The sequence below is a fragment of the Hydra vulgaris genome, chromosome 03, assembly GCF_038396675.1.
Source record: "Hydra vulgaris chromosome 03, alternate assembly HydraT2T_AEP".
Lineage (NCBI taxonomy): Eukaryota > Metazoa > Cnidaria > Hydrozoa > Anthoathecata > Hydridae > Hydra > Hydra vulgaris.
Genome location: NC_088922.1, coordinates 24,360,001 through 24,377,197, shown reverse-complemented (window position 1 = coordinate 24,377,197; position 17,197 = coordinate 24,360,001). Strand labels below are relative to the sequence as shown.

The 17,197-nt window shown below is 27.3% G+C and overlaps 1 protein-coding gene across 2 annotated transcripts in view; it reads right to left on the bottom strand.

The window, feature by feature from the left end:
• Positions 1-330: 330 nt before the first annotated feature.
• Positions 331-17,197, bottom strand: part of LOC100214462 (leucine-rich repeat serine/threonine-protein kinase 1) — a 194,574-nt gene continuing 177,707 nt past the window's right edge. For both annotated transcript variants that reach the window (XM_065792717.1, XM_065792718.1), the window contains 4 exons: positions 11,186-11,370; positions 10,438-11,107; positions 7,798-7,839; positions 331-790 (listed from right to left, as the gene is read on the bottom strand). In XM_065792717.1, coding sequence (XP_065648789.1) covers positions 480-790; positions 7,798-7,839; positions 10,438-11,107; positions 11,186-11,370 — 1,208 coding nt within the window. In that variant the 3' untranslated portion in view covers positions 331-479. The remainder of the gene's footprint in view (positions 791-7,797; positions 7,840-10,437; positions 11,108-11,185; positions 11,371-17,197) is intronic.

Sequence of the window (17,197 nt, the reverse complement as noted above, 5' to 3'; positions counted from 1 at the left end):
TTTAAAATATATTTGTCATACGAATGAATAATCAGTAATAAAATCTAAGATTTGTAAATTGGTATATAAATAGGTTTTCACTCTTCTAATAATGTTCTAATTCTTATACAATTCATATAAAATTGATAAAATATTATTTGCAAAAAAACAAACAAAAAATGAAAAAAAAATTGTAGATCAATTTAAATACAATATTAATTAAAAAGTTTTAATTATAATTATGAAAATATCAAAGAACCGAAAGTTGAAAATATTCAGTATTCGAAATCGAAAATTTAAAATAAAAACTTTATAAACTAGAACGTGCCAAAAATTTGTATTTATATAAAATATTTTTTTAAAAACATGATAAACATTTAAAATTTAATTTATAAAATATTAATTATTAAAAACATTTATAAAATACTTTTTATTGTGAAAAAATATAAACTAAAGATTTTAAATTATAGCTATAAAATAAAATTATTGTCTTGTAACAATCATAATTTTTTTGCATCCCATATTAACACTGTCATTTCTGCACTAGAAGTAAAATTAATATGATCAGTTTTACGCCACCATTGGTCCAGATAATTTTGTCCGCAAGTTAAGACGAGTTTTTCTTCTTTTTCGCCATTTGCACCAGTTTTCATACGAAAAGGTGTAATAAAACTTATTGACTCTTTGTAACATTTTAACCAAGTATGTGGAACCATCGTTTGCGCGTCACATATATAAAATGATCCGGATGAGGTTCCAACATACATGTTGTTCTCGACGATAACAAGAGACTGAATATAAGCATCGCAAACTGTAGAGAAAAAAAAAAAAAATTGTATTATTAAAATAAAATGTTTTACCAAAATCACTTCAAATGTTTTTTTGTAATCTAAAAGTTCTGCAGTAGCTGAGGGGTGGGAATGCGGTTTCAGTGAGCTGTAAAAACTTTTTGAAAATGTAAAACATTTTTACAGGTTCTATATAGAAATTTTTAGTTTTTTTTTTATTAAATATAAAAATAAACAAAATAACTGAATAACTGTTGGTGGCGGAAAGATTTTCAATAAGAATATTTTACAAATAATCGCGGTGATTGGAGCTTTAGATCAGAAATACCCTAAAAAACTAGCACCTCCTAACCCAAATGTGAGTGCAATAAGTTTTTAAAATAAATTCTTTTAGCAACCCTACCCCAAATGTAAGTGCAATGAATTTATAAAATATATTCTTCCAGCGTATAATACTAAACTTAAATTGACAAATTTTATTTATTAACCTTTTAGTGTTTAAAAGTTAAGATCGTGTGAAATTTAGAACCCCACTCATTTTGGGGAGGACAGAAGTTTTACATGATCATAACCTTTAAACATTAAAAATTTATTAAATAAAACTTAAGACCTGTTAATGAGTTTAAAGTTTAGTAAAAAATGCTCAAAAAATTTCATTTACTCATTGCTCATATCTAAAGCTCCAAAATTGTCATATCTAAAGCTTCAAAAGTCTCGCATCTAAAGCATCCAAAGTGTCGTATCTAAAGCATAAAAAGTGTTATATCTAAAGTATCAAAAGTGTCATATATAATGCATCAAAAGTATCATATCTAAAGCTATAAAAGTGTTATATCTAAAGCATTAAAATTGTCATATATAAATCTTCAAAATTGTCATAACTAAAGCATCAAAATTGTCATATCTAAAGCACCAAAATTGTCATATCTAAAGCTTCAAAAGTCTTATATGAAAACCTTCAAATGTGTCATATCTAAAGCATCAAAAAATCCTTCTGAGCACCACTGGCACATACATCGGACAAGTTTTGATCTGATTTTTCTAATTAAACACTCATTTTTTAATTTGAATGCACAAAATGTCTGTGCAATTTTATTATTTTAAAAACAAATTTAATTAAATGAGGTTAAATTCAGCAGAGCAAGAATCTTTTTGAAAACACTTTAAAACTGTTTTGTTAAAAAACCTTTATAGTAATACTAATATATATTTCTGCATAAATAATATTTCACAGAATATTTATAAATATAAATTTATTTAAACTAACTGTGCAGCCCACCAACAGTAGATGGTACACTATAGCAGGCCGATCAAGTAAAACCTTAAATTCATAGACTGATTTTGATGTTTTAATATCATTTGGAAGATCGTTCCACTCTTTAACAATTCTGTTTTTAAAAAAATTATGTCAAATGTCAGAGTTTTTGCACAAAAAATCTAATATTTCCTGTTAAAGGCAAGTTCCACTCTAATATTTCTAAATGATTTTCTTGCTCAAACATTTGGATCAGATTTCTGCGATTTCTTCTTATTTCCAGTGTTGTTAAATTAAGTCTATTAAAAAAAGTCTATTTTTTAGTTTTATAGGTTTTATTAACTTAGTGTCATCAGCATAAATAAAACATCTAATTCCGATTTCTCTCGGTTAGTCATTTATGAATAATATAAATAGAGTCAGTTCGAGAACAGATCCCTGTAGCACACCACTTGTTACATTCACCCAATCGGACACATCATGACCCATAACTACCCTTTGCCTCCTATTCATTAGAAAAGCCAATTTAGCAATTTTTTATTTAAACCATACATTGATAACTTAAGCAATAATTGTTGGTGTGGCACTTTATCAAACGCCTTAGAAAAGTCTAAATATATCATATCAACACTCCTTTTACTGGCTATACATTTTGTTGCCTAATCTGTGCATTCAAATAGATTGGTTGTAAAAGATTTTTTCGGGATAAAACCATGCCATTCCTTGGTGATTAAGTTTTTTTTTGTTAGATGATTGTTTATGTGGTGCCTTATAAGATGTTCCATGACTTTGCATGGAACCGGTGTGATCGAGACCGGTCTGTAATTGGATGGTTCTAGTTTATTCCCTTTTTTAAAGATAGTGCTAACATTCGCTTTAGTCCAAGCAAATGCTTGGACTAAAGCGAATGTTAGCACTATCTTTAAAAATTCCAAATGGAATACATCCACTATTATAAGAGAACTGAAAAATTAGTTGCAATGGTAAAGAATATGATTCTGCGCACATTTTTAAAACGTAAGGGCTGATTCCATCTCCATTAACCAATTTGAAAAGATTAAGTTAGACAGATGGGATCGCTTTTCATCAATTGTGAAATTTATGTTTTCTATTGGTTTAATAACCAATTGAGATTCAAAGAAGGTCAAGCGCTCAGATTCATCTTCTTGTATAAAAACTGATTGGAATTGTTTGTTCAATGTGTTAGCTTTATTTCTACCCATTGTTGAAATAGTACCATTTTGATTGTATAATTTAACTGCTTGTCTTTCGCTTATATATGAATACAGACATTTAGGATTATTTTTATTATTTGCAAAATCTATTTCATATTTCTGAACACATTTTTTAATTTTATTTTTAACTGAGTTGAGCACTGCCTTATATTCTTTAATTAACAATTTAGACATCCATCCTGAAGTATTATTGCGATGCCATAACTTGTTTTTTTTGCAATAATTTGTTTTACTACGTAATAATGTTTTTTGTTCATTTGACTTTTTTTTTCACGTTTTTTATAAGTTTGATGCACCATTCTTTAGCTATTTAGCTAAAAACAAACTATAACACTCTTCAATATTTTTATTATCAAACAAGATTGGCCAATTTGTTTCAGATATATTTTTATTTATATTTATATAGTCTCCATTTTAAAAATCAAGATTTTTACATGTAAATTGCTTATCATTGTTAGTACTTATCACATAGTTATATTGAAGTATTAGGTGACCTTGATATGCATCACCTAATGGAGGAAGACTGTTTATGTACTCAATTCTGTGCTTGTTTTCAACTAAAATTAAATCAAGTAAGCTAGATCATTCCATATTGGATTTTGGATATGTTGGTGTACCTTTGTACTAGAGATTGTTCGTTTATTGTGTCTAAAAAATCCTTTTCCATGCTCTTTATTTATGAAATGATTTGTATTTCAGAGAACCAGTTCAGATTTGGATAAATAAAATCTCCTGTTATAAGTAAGGCATCCTCTGTCAAATAAAGAATTTGCGTATATGATCAATTTATTTATTTATTTTGCCGCTTGTAAGTCATTATTTGGGAGTCTACAAATACACCCAAACAACACAAATATAGATCCTATTTAACATTGACACCATATTTGTTCTATGGTTGTATAACATAATTATTTTCTTGCTTCTTTTTTGTCAATTTCGTATGCAGATATATCATTTCGGACATATATAGCGACTCTGCCGCCAGATCTCTATTGCGTTTGAAAAAGTTACAGTTTTATAAGTTAGAGCAAAAAGTTGAATGGAACCATGTTTCCATTATACATATTACAGGCTGTCAAGCAACTTTAATTAAATTAAACTATCCATTTCACTTTTTCGTATCATTTCTATGCGCTGTAGCATTTTCAAATTTTTTTTTTGCACTGTTCACCATTTCATGGGCAATTTTTATTTTTATCATGTCTTCTTTATTGATGGCACTATGCACAGACTTGGTTGCTTCATCCAGCATTTTTTGAGCAAGTTGAAACTCTAGATCTGCATTTTTCTCATCATTTTCAAGATTTTTTTCTGTTTAATCTAGGTTTTTGTTGTTTTTTTGAACTTTTTAAAGCATATCCTTGGTTGTTTTTCTTTGTCAATAAGTTCTTGCTTTTGAATATAATTTATTCTTTTATCTTCTTCTTCCTCAGCTTTTCTTTTTTTTTATATATTTTGCGAGCATTTTGCACTGCTTGAAAAATGTCTTTAAATAGAGAACCAACATTATATGCTGCATTGGAACTTCTTGCATATTTCTTCGATATTCTCAGAGCCATTAATGTTTCATCATACAGTTTTACTCGCTCTGAAGTCAATGTATTTTTATTATCTTACAAATTTTGCTCTGCACTAGCATTTCCATTCTGAATAGTTAAAGAGCTCTTAACAACTTTACTGAGATATTGATACTTAGTTTTTCCATATTCCTTGTCAAGCAAACAAGTCCAATCTTTTAATACCTGTGAATCAAGCGGAAGTTAAATCAAATCTTTCATTATGATGTATATCTTCAAGCATTTTTTTGACATCTTATGCTGTTGCTCTGCCAAAGAACAGCGATGTTAAATATTTTGTAACAACTTGGTTCTCTTCTTTTGACCAAAAATGGCATAGAAGATCCATTTGTTTTTTTTTGCTGCACTGTAGTTGTTTCATCAAACATTAAAGTAAAACCACCTTTACTTATTGACTACATGAACACAAGCCTTTCTCTAACAAAGGTCTAAGGCCATCTTGAAATACATATGAAGCTTTTTGTCTACTCATACTAAAACCTTGACTTACTATACTATCTGGAAACATACTTTGAAATAGTAATGATGTATTATCACAATGTCTTAAAGCAACACTATTTACTTTAAACAGCCAAAAATAATATTTCAACTTCTGCAGCTGAAATATTATCATTTCTAGAATACTCTAATTGTACTACTTTCTTTCCCCTAATAATTTACTTTTTATTTGATTCTAAATATAAATGACGAGCTGTTTTTAAAAATCTAATATCAGAAACTAATTTATGTTTTGTAGAATGCTGATAAAGTGCTTGAAAACCAACTAAACTGTATTTCAAATCACTAAAACATAGTTTATAGACTGTATAATCAGAATTTTTTTCTTAGTCCATAGTTTAATTTTAAACTGATTTTTGTCAAGCTCTTTCAGCCAAACTTCATTACATTTAACCATTATGGCTTTGACCTATCTATTGATTAATAGAGACCTATCTATTGATTAATATACTAAAAATTAAAAATAGATACTAGTAACTTTACAAATACTGATAATTTTATTCAAAATTTAGTTTTCAAAAATTCCAAAAATTACATTATTTAAATAAAACCTAAAAAAAAAAAAGATAGTAAGAGTTTGTTTATTGTAAAAATTATTTAAATTATCAAAAATAACTCAAATTACAAAAAAATAAACTTAAAATAAAATATACCTTAACTCAATCTATATACTTAAAAAAAAAATTTAAAAATGAAAAAAAAAAAAAAATGAAAAAATGACAAAAACTCAGAAAAAAAAAAAAAAAAAAAAAAAAGACCCAGAAAAAAATGACAACTTAACAGCCTGATATTAGATGTGATTGGTATATATATAAAAAAAATTTAGTAAATTATTTTAGAAAAGGAGAACTCAAAATACTATGAAATCTTAAAAAGACTTAAAACTGATTAACCTTTTTCTATTAAAAAGCTATCTGGTTGTACAACGTTTTAGACTAGAGAAAAGGAAACCTAATTTATAAGACTTCAACAATCAAAAAGGGGCCAGTCAAAGAAAACTGGGCATCAAATTTGACATAAAACAATCAATAATTGTTCATAAATTTAAAAAAATGAATATTATTTATTTAGAAATAACAAAAAAACTATTCGGTTTTTTTAAAAATAAAATTTTTTTTTTAAATAAAATTGGTTATATTAAAAAACTTCATCATTTGCAATAGATTTTTAATTTTGCATAAAAACTATAAGCTAGTGTGAAAAGTTTAAATTAATTTTTTTAAGTTTTAATTTGAATCAAGACTTGCACTGTTGAAGCTTACCAACCTCATTTGTATACCTTTTGAGCCAATTGCTACCAAAAGTTATCAATCTGTCTTGCTTGAAGCATATTAGGTGGGTTGGATTGTTCATTAAAGTAATTGACTTTCATTTTTTTGTGTTTAATGTGGACTTACTAATAAGAATCTGACCAAAATAAATAACATAAGTTGCCATAATACTTGTGAATGAACGGAAGAAATCGTTTTACTATGCACTCATTAGCATAGATAGATGTTTTGCTACCCAAGTAGCCAGTACTGTTAAGTCGACCCCATTTTGTGATAATTGGTGCAACTGCTCGGGATTTGCAGTTGAACAAACAAAATTTTGCATTAGTGAACCCAATACAGATTGCAGATATGGTTTGTGTAGCATTAGTGCAGTTAAAAATGAGTTTAAAACAAATTGCTTGCAAAATATAGCACCACGAGTAATTTTAAAGTGTTATGTAGTATATAGAACTTAAAACACCTTAAGGAATGGTACATAAATTATGCAATGCGTGGCGATTTTTACGGGCTCTTTTTATACTTGGTTTAATTGAAGACTCTGGTAGGGAAAACTTTTGATATTTTTTGCTTTGTCTATTAGTTAAATTTAGCATTGCATAGTTTATGAACGATCCCTAATGAATAAGACTAAAGTAAGATGTATTAAAGGATATATGTATAAATATGATATATATAAAATGATATCATTCAGTGCAATGACTGTCTACTTTTCTCTAAGCTTTCTTCTTAACACAACTACTTCAAACTTACTTTTATTTACTTCTGTTCTTCCTTAAACTTTACTCTTGAAGAAGATTATAATCTTCTTTAGTTAGCTGAACTTGTTTTTGCAGACCTTGGTATACGGCCTCTATATGGCAATTAGCTGGAAGAGGATAAATCACAATACCCCTTTTAATAAAATGATAGCACCAGCAAAAACTTATTGCTGAAAACAAAATCTATTATTTTAAAATACTTAACCTGACAATACAAATGACTATTGGTATTGAAAATCATTAGACTAATGATGTTTAATACCTTTATGTATCTTCATGTTCATGTAAACATATATAAACATGCTTATGTTTACCAATAAGAAATCTAACATGAATCCTTAAACTTTTGGTATTTAAAATGATGTAAAATAAGGAAAAAAAATGTAAATAGATTTTAATAAAAAACAAAAGAAATAAAAATAAAAAAACCTACTTCTTGTTGTTTTTGATTTCTCTGAAGTCTCGGAACAATTTACTAGACAAAATAAAAAAACACCTCAGTAAAGACATTTTTTAAGATTCAAATCAAGGTCTTTAAATATTAGATCAAAAGAAAATTTTAGATTTTCTACCGCTCAATGCAATATCTAATATGCAATATCTGGTATAATTTAGTGTTTCATCACTTATAAAATATCTAATATGCAATACCTATTATGATTTAGTATTTCATTGCTTATAAAAAAAATACACTTATCCTAATTTTAGCCTTGAGATTTGTTTTTCTAATGTTAATTAAACTAAATACTTTAAGAAAATAAGAATAATAATAAACATAAAATCTTCTTTTCAGAACTTTGGGAGAACTTGTTTCTGATAATTTTAAAGTAAACAAGCAAATGATTTAATTATATAAAAATTTAAAATGAGAAAATTGAATTGCAAAAGTTTTATTAATTAATTTCTTATTTGCCTGAAAATCTGGATAAATGTACAGCAACATTTCAAAAATTTTAATATATATATATATATATATATATATATATATATATATATATATATATATATATATATATATATATATATATATATATATATATATATGTATGTGCTGGAAATAACTATTTAAAAATTACCAAACAATACTGATTGGCTAAAATGAAAAACATTTAAAAGTGGATGATCAAAGTATTGTCCAGACAATCAAATTTAATTTTTGTAATTTTCACCTAACTTTTGTAACCAAAACATTTATGCATTATACACTTTATGTTTTCGTAATATATGAGGGTCATATAGTAATAAGGCCTTAACAATCCACAAAAAATGCTAATTTAAAAAATTATTAAAAAAAATTCTTTCAATAAAATACAATATCAATTTTAAAATTTGGTTTTTAACTCTTAATAAACATTGTCATTTTTTTGTATTTAGCTATTATTTTGAACCACCCAAAACAAAAGTTTTTTTGTATTTAGCTATTATTTTGAACCACCCAAAACAAATAGTTTTTTAACAAAAATGATACAAACATATAAATTACTTATAACAAAATATCTGATTGAAAATTGGTGTAAAAAAACTAAAAAAAACAAACAGATAAACGTTTTGCACTATTTATACCAAAATATTAAGGTTTGATTTAATTTTTTTAACATCTAACTTTTTTAATTTTGTTTAAAATTCGTTTTTTATAGGGCGAAACTTTATTGTTTTAATTAAATGTAATAAGTCATTTTCAAAATTTTTCAAATCAGGTATAAAAGGTGGGGTATTTTTTGTTTCAAATCCATAATTATCATTACCTGGGTTATTATTTAATACATCATCTGTGTTTGTATTTGGTTTTAAAAAAAAATAGGCTTTTTCCAATTTTTTCTTAAAACCAAATACAAACTTTTTTAAATAACTAAATATATAATAATATAATTAAATAATTGTATTTTAACATTCCGTGTAAATATGGAAACTAATAATTTCACTTACTCGTTGAAAAATATTCCTATACTAGATGAAAAAAATCATACTATTTCTTTGATTGAAAAAGTTGAGCATTTAATTAAAAGAATTCGTTGATAATGATAATTATGGATTTAAAACAAAAAATACCCCAACTTTTATACCTGATTTGAAAAATTTTGAAAATGACCTATTACATTTAATTAAAACAATAAAGTTTTGCCCTATAAACAACGAACTTCAAACAAAATTAAAGTTAGATGTTAAAAAAATTAAATCAAACCCTAATATTTTGGTTTTTGCTGATAAAACAAATAACATTTACCAACTCACAACAGAAAACTATGAAAAAATTTGAAAACGCAATTAATTTAGAAGCGCAAAGTATTGCTAAAAAAATAAACCTTGATAACAGAATCGAATCAACTGCCCCTGTCCAAGCCTTTGTAACACTAAAAGACTGTAAACCAAATTTTCAAAACAAAGTTCCTTGTAGGTTATTGGTTTCCTCAAAAAATGAGATTGGACATGTAAGCAAAATTAAATTGGACAAAATTAATAATATTCTTAGAAATAAATAGAATTTGCAACAGTGGAAAAATACTACTGATATTTTAAATTGGTTTTCCATAATTGAAAATAAAAATGATTGTACATTTATTCAATTTGACATTAATGATTTTTACCCCTCAATAACTGCAGATATTTTAGATAAAACAATTAAATTTGCAAAAAGCCACACAGTTATTCTTGATGAAACTATCTGTATAATAAAACATTGTAGAAAAACCTTACTTTATTTTAATAAGGAAACTTGGAAAAAGAAAAACATACATGACAGCTTTGATGTAACAATGGGCAGTTATGACGGATCAGAAATTTGTGAATTTGTTGGAGTATATATTTTAGATTTGTTAAGTAAAATAATTAATATAAAAGATTTAGGCCTTTATCGAGACAAAAAAATTACAAAAATTTGTCCAGTAGTTTTTCAGTAATTAACAAATAAATGGTGCTGAATTTCACGTTTAACCGATATAAAGTAATGCAAATGATGAATAAAAAAGTTAAATCAATAAGCTGAATAAAACAGTTCAAAAAAGTTTAGAATCTAGAAGTTTTTTTACGTACTGTAAAGAATTTACATGAAACAGTTTCAACTTAAAAAACTTACAAGTAAGTGAAACAACATGCTGACTTGTATAAAATATGTTTTCAACTTGTCGAGTATTTACATTCCACTTTTCAACTTGAGTTCCACAAAAAGTAGCAATCCATATATGACAATCTTGTTTCTTAGTAAATAAATCATAAGATTGAGCCGTTTCCAAAAAAGTAACAGTTGAATGTAATTTAATTTCTGAATCTTTTTTTTTTATTGAAATAACCTGAAGTGAAGCCATTGTACTTGCATTTAAAATAGTAATCTTTCCTTTTTTTTGCCCACACCATATTTCGAATTCATCTGAGCTGCAAGTTGTGGGTACAATAGCCATGGAATAGATTGGATGTTTAAAAAAAAAGCTCTTAACAGAAAAAAGTTTGATAATCTTTGTCCAAGGATGAACAGAGGAGGGCAAATCATTTTCATATTTTTCATCGCAATATAAATCAAGATTATCAGAAAAACAATGAACAGTACCATTAGAACATGTTACAATGACACAGTCAAACATAGGAAAATGTTCCATACAAAGTATACTTTCATTCTCATATAAAATCCCTACTGCAATTAACTTTAAACTTGCTGCACAGTAAACCTTAATTGATCCTTCATTAGTTCCCAACCACATGGAACCACCAACAGGACAAGCCACTAAAACCTTTTCTTTTAATTGAAGATTCTAAATACAAACAGTATTAATAAAGTAGTTTTCAATAAATAAATAAATAAAAAAAATACAATAACATAAAAAACTTACTAGTTCATGCTTGTACTTAAAATCATTGTAAGTGAAAACTGTAACAACACCTTCAGAACGATTATTCAAACTACCGCAAAACCAGATACAAGAACCAACCTGACTACGACTAGAGGTTACATCATGGTTATTTATACATTGGCTGCTAGTGGCTATGCATTGCAAATGAAAATGCTTTCCTAATTCTAAATAAATAATAATTTCAAACAATAATTATAATGCAAACATATACATATATACACACAAATGCATATACATATATACACACATATACATGCATTCATATGCATACACACACATACAAATATATAAATGCATTTATTTATATATATATATATATATATATATATATATATATATATATATATATATATATATATATATATATATATATATAAATAAATGCATTACTGCATTTATTTATATATATATATATAAATATACAGTATATATATATATAAATATATATATATACTGTTTGTAGAATACACTAACATAATTTTTATATATATATATATGTATATGTGTATATATATATATATATATATATATATATATACATGTGTATATATATATATATATATATATATATATATATATATATATATATATATATATATATATATATATTAGTAAGGTAAATATACATATAATAGTAACTCGGCTGTTTTACCAGGTAAATGGAATCGGCTATTTTGTTACAGTATCTGGCACCAGGTATCTTAGAAATATTTAATAAAAATTAACCTTTAAAAATTAATAAAAATTAAGTCCTGTAACCATTTGTTTAAGTGGTACGTTTATGGAGTTGATAACCACAAAGCCCTTTTTACTCAATATAAATGGTCTTGCAAATGTATTTTGATTGTTTTGCAAAATATTTTTGCAAAGCAATCAAAATACATTGCAAAAAGGAAACTGATTTATACGGATATTTGAATAGCTTCTTTTTATTGTCTAAGAGAATTTTTTTACAATAAAATTTTTTTAAAGCTCTTGATTTGATGTTTTTGGTATTAACGACATCAGACAGCAAGTTATTTCAAGTATTAACAACCCTAAGGGATAAAGAATATTTATATGTCGAGTTTACACTTTAGTTTGAATAATTTAAATTTGTGACCTTGTGTGTAAATATAGTTGTTTATTAAAAAGAAATTTGACATATTTAGGCAAACATTATTAGTACAAATCAACCAGCATTATTTTGTGAAAAAAATTCAGTGCTAGATATTTTGCAAGCTTTTATTCAAACTTTCTAATATGGACCCAGTGCTGAGTACCCGGACTCGGACCCAGTATTTTCTTCAGGGTACCCGGAATGGGGGACTTGGCATAAACTGGTTCCGGCACATCTCTAATATAAACATATACATGTATATATATATATATATATATATATATATATATATATATATATATATATATATATATATATATATATATAAATTAGTAAAAACACTTATCTAGTTTTTTTCAATGGTGAAACACAGTGTTGAAGAAAAATAGATAGATGTTTTTACTAATTTATTATTACTCTGTTCTTTAAGAACAATGAGCACTCTGTTTGTAGAATACACTAACATAATTTATATTAAGCTTCGGCGTCCCGTTTCAAAAAAATAATTTTACGTGACATCAACTTTTGTCTCGATTGAACCAAGATGTTACCGCACATTTAAAAAAATTGCTCTGATTAAAACGCTACATTCCGGGAATGTGACGTTTCGATTGAATAACCGCACTCGAAAATTTGAACCAAGACAGAACTTAACGTGATTCTCGGTTTATAACTTACTTTATATATTTAATTTATAACTTAATGTGACAAACCTTGACATTCCGGGACAAACCATTACTTCTTGGTTTTTTACATTTTTAGGCGCCTTTTATGACTTAAAGTCACTATTCAGAGCTTTTATAGCTTAATGGGGCTCATCTAAAGTGACAAGCCTGGTCAAAAACTAAGAATACTAAGTTAAAATCTTATGGGCCAATGACGTGTGGAAACATAACGGAACGTCACGTTATGTCACGGTATTAAACAAAAAAACTGGTGCAGTTTGATCTTGGTTGGTGCTGTTTCCAAATCGGGAAATGAACTGGGACGTGTGGTTTCAACCGTTACCGCACCAACCTCGTCCTGATTGAACTAAGACGTTACCGCACTATAAATATTTTTGTCCTGATTCACTTTTACTGTTACATTCCTACCGGGATAACATGATTCTCAGTTTATTTCAGGAATAACGTTCGAGGACGCCAAAGCTTAATTTATATATATATAAATATTTATATAACATATCGTATATACAGCTATGCACAAAAGTTTAATCGAGAGTTTTTCATGACAATATGCTAGTTTTTCTAACATTAAAATTTAACAAATTTTAAGTTTTTGTTTTTTGTTTTTTGCTATTTATGTTTCTAATGATAAAATAGATGAAAAAAAATATGTTTTATAAATGTTCTTCAGATAATTTAAGGTATATGCTGGTATAAAATGAAAGCTACAGGATTATGCGTATTTGCCTGCTATATAAATAGATATAGTGAGTACTTATGATTCTTATAAAAAAAAAATTATAAAATTATGAAAAAAGTATTTTAATTGCTATAAATTATGTGAAGAATGTTTTATTTTACTGTTTTATTTTAAATTTCAATTCGCTTGCAAATAGGTAGAAAAACAGTGTCAGAGAGCATCACATAGCAAATTATTGGACTGGTCATATCAAAGAATCACAACCACCTTGAAATTAGTAACTTATAGGTATTTTTGAATTTTGTATGTGAAAACTAGTCAAAACTTGGGAGCAGATAGCTGATGTTGTTGACATGCCTTGTTCTGGAGACCACCGAAGCTTAGTGACCGCGACAAAAATAGCATATTAAAAACCAGTAGAGTCAACAACAAAAAGCTCAAGTATTGAGCTTTTTGTTGTTGACTCTACTGGTTTGTTTTGTTGTTGAAAAAAGGTATTGGCTTTTAGTGGAGTCTCAGTAGGCATATTGGGATGATTTTCCCACAAAAGCCTTGATATTTCTGAGCTGTATAATGGCTGTATCAACCAATAGACGTACAAAAACACTTGAAACACCTTTGATTCCAACAAAAAGACATTTGTCTGGCAAAAGGAAGCAATATGTCTGCCAGTAACACGGGGCTCCAACACACAGCACATAGTATAACACGCCGGTTTAACACAAAGAAGATCAATTTGTTGCCTTGATGCCTTAGATCACTAGATAATATTTGGTAATGGATCAACATTCAAACTCAATTAACTAAGCATTTCTTTTTTTTTAAACATCTTCACATCCAACAAGGCTGCAAGCAACCAATAATTAAAGTTGGAAGTTACTGGAAGAGAAAAGATGAAGATTGCAGAGCAAAATAACGATTGACAGACGACTTGAAGGATTACAAATTACAGGAATCAGGAAAGCAAGATAAAAAAAATGTGAATTCCAAAGAACTGATGTTTGAGAAAAAAAACTAGACAAATAAGAGTTTTTGTAGCACTTAGGAACAGTCACAGAAAAAGGATGACACTTAATTGAATGATGAGTAACACAAGAATGAATTTTAGTAGATGGCACAAGAGACGCTAGCTTTTTAGAGCAATGCCCGTTATAGTATTTGTTGAAAAGAGAAAGAGAAGCAACATTATGACAATATGATAATGGTTGGAGGTTGGCTGCAAGAGCAGGTCCAACTATGTTTACAATGCATTTTTTCACCTTGTTTAAAAGAGAAAGGGCATCATTAGCAGATCTACCCCAGATATGGCAACAGTATTCCATACAAAGCCGGATTTGAGATTTATTGAGATAGAGAATAGAATCCAAAGTAAGAAAGTGTTGAGCTCGATAAAAAGATGCAACCTTAGCAGATGCTAATTTTGCTACTGATTTGATATACGGTTTCCAAGAAAGATCGGAAGTAAGAGATAATCCTATGGAGATGAAGAGTGGATGACTAATCGAGTACATTACAGTTCATAAATATAAAAAGATCTAAACTATTGCGATAACAATTGGCTGAAAAAAATTGAGATTATCTGAATTAAAGTTCACCAGCCACTGTGAGGCCCATGTTGTAGCAGAAGTGAGATCCTTTTCAAGCTCAAATGCCCCCTCCAAGCAATAAGACAGTGTTGGTTTCTTATCACGACAAGAATAAATGGTAGTATCATCAGCAAACAATGCCAATTTAGATATGATAATATGAGGAAGATCGTTAATGTAAATTAAAAAGAGTATAGGGCCAAGGATAGAACCTTAATGAACCCCTGAAGATACAGAATAAGAAGAAGAGTGCTGTCCATCGAGGACAACTTTTATACTACGATTGGAAAAGAAGGATTCAATAATCTTAAAGATGTTGCCAGATACACTGTACGATGCCAAACTTTATCAAAAGCTTTAGAAATGTCAAGAGCAATGGCCTTAACCTCTCCATCTAATGCATGATAAAACCTATTAGTTATTACGGTTAGCAAATCAACTGTAGAAAGAAAAGATCGAAACCAATATTAATGGCCAGAAAGTAAGTTATTAGATTCAAGATGAGAAATTAAGTGTTTGTTAATTAAAGATTCAAAAACCTTACTTATGATAGGAAAAAGACTTATGGAGCAGTAGTTAGAACAAATCCATATTTCTTTTCCAGCATCTTTGTATAGGCATAAACAGATATGCTGCTTTCTAGCAGGCTGGAAAACAAGACTCTGATAAGCACTTGTTGAATAGTTTTGAAAGTATAGACGACAGCTCCAAAAAACTCTTCTGCAAGACAATAATAGGTATGTTGTCCAGGCCACAAGCTGTAGAAAAGTCTAAGCAGGAAATCACTTTAGATACAGAAGCTAGAGTGATATGAATGTCAAGCAATGGATCAACCTGTTTGTTTGCTATATCAGGTAGAACAAAACTAGTGGAATCAAGAGGTGGTATTGATGAAAAGTTCTTAGCAAACAATTCAGCTTTGTTTTTAGGTGAGGTGTTAAAGTCTGAACCATACAAGAGAGGTTGCCTTGATTATTAATACTATTAAAGATTCTCCAGAAGTCACAAGGGCCTAATTTTTGAGATAAAATACGAGTGAATAAGTGAAAAGAATAGTGGGCTTTGGCATTACACATTGGTTAAATGTGCCATATATGATGTGCATGAAATTAGCTGAATCAATGCAGAGAAGAATTCTTCTTTGCTATCAAGCCGATTTATATAGATATATATAATAGCCACTTTAAGAGGACACTTTAAATATTAAATTGGTATTTTTATTTTTAAATTTAATGTTTTAAACCTTAACTCAATTAAACTTTTATGCAACTCATTTTATGATTATATAATTATTTTTTTGAATTATTTTTTTTAGCAACCTTATCTTAATAATGTTAATTGTGCAGCTAATTTATTGTTCTTTTAAAAATAAATTAATAAAATTCATTTTCCTAATTTTTTTTTTAGTTGAAAAAACCCTGAAACGTTTGATTGAAATTACAACCTCAATTAAACTTTTGTGCATAGCTGTAGATTCCTTTCCTTTTTTCCACATGGATATATATATATATATATATAAATATATATATATATATATATATATTTACTTTAAATATTTACACCTGAAGTATTTACACCTGATGATGCTGACCACTATAGGTCAGCAAAATATTGTTAATGTGTAATTATATCAAAATATATTTAAAACAAAAAGTTTATACACAGCCTTCTTAATCAAACTCAACAAATATAATATTGTATAACAAGCATATGATTCTAAAAGATATATACATATATATATATATATATATATATATATATATATATATATATATATATATATATATATATATATATATATATATATATATATAAATGTATATATATGTAAATGTATATAAATGTAAATGAATATATATATATGTATATATATATATACATATATATATATACATATCTATATATATCTATACATATATATATATATATATATATATATAC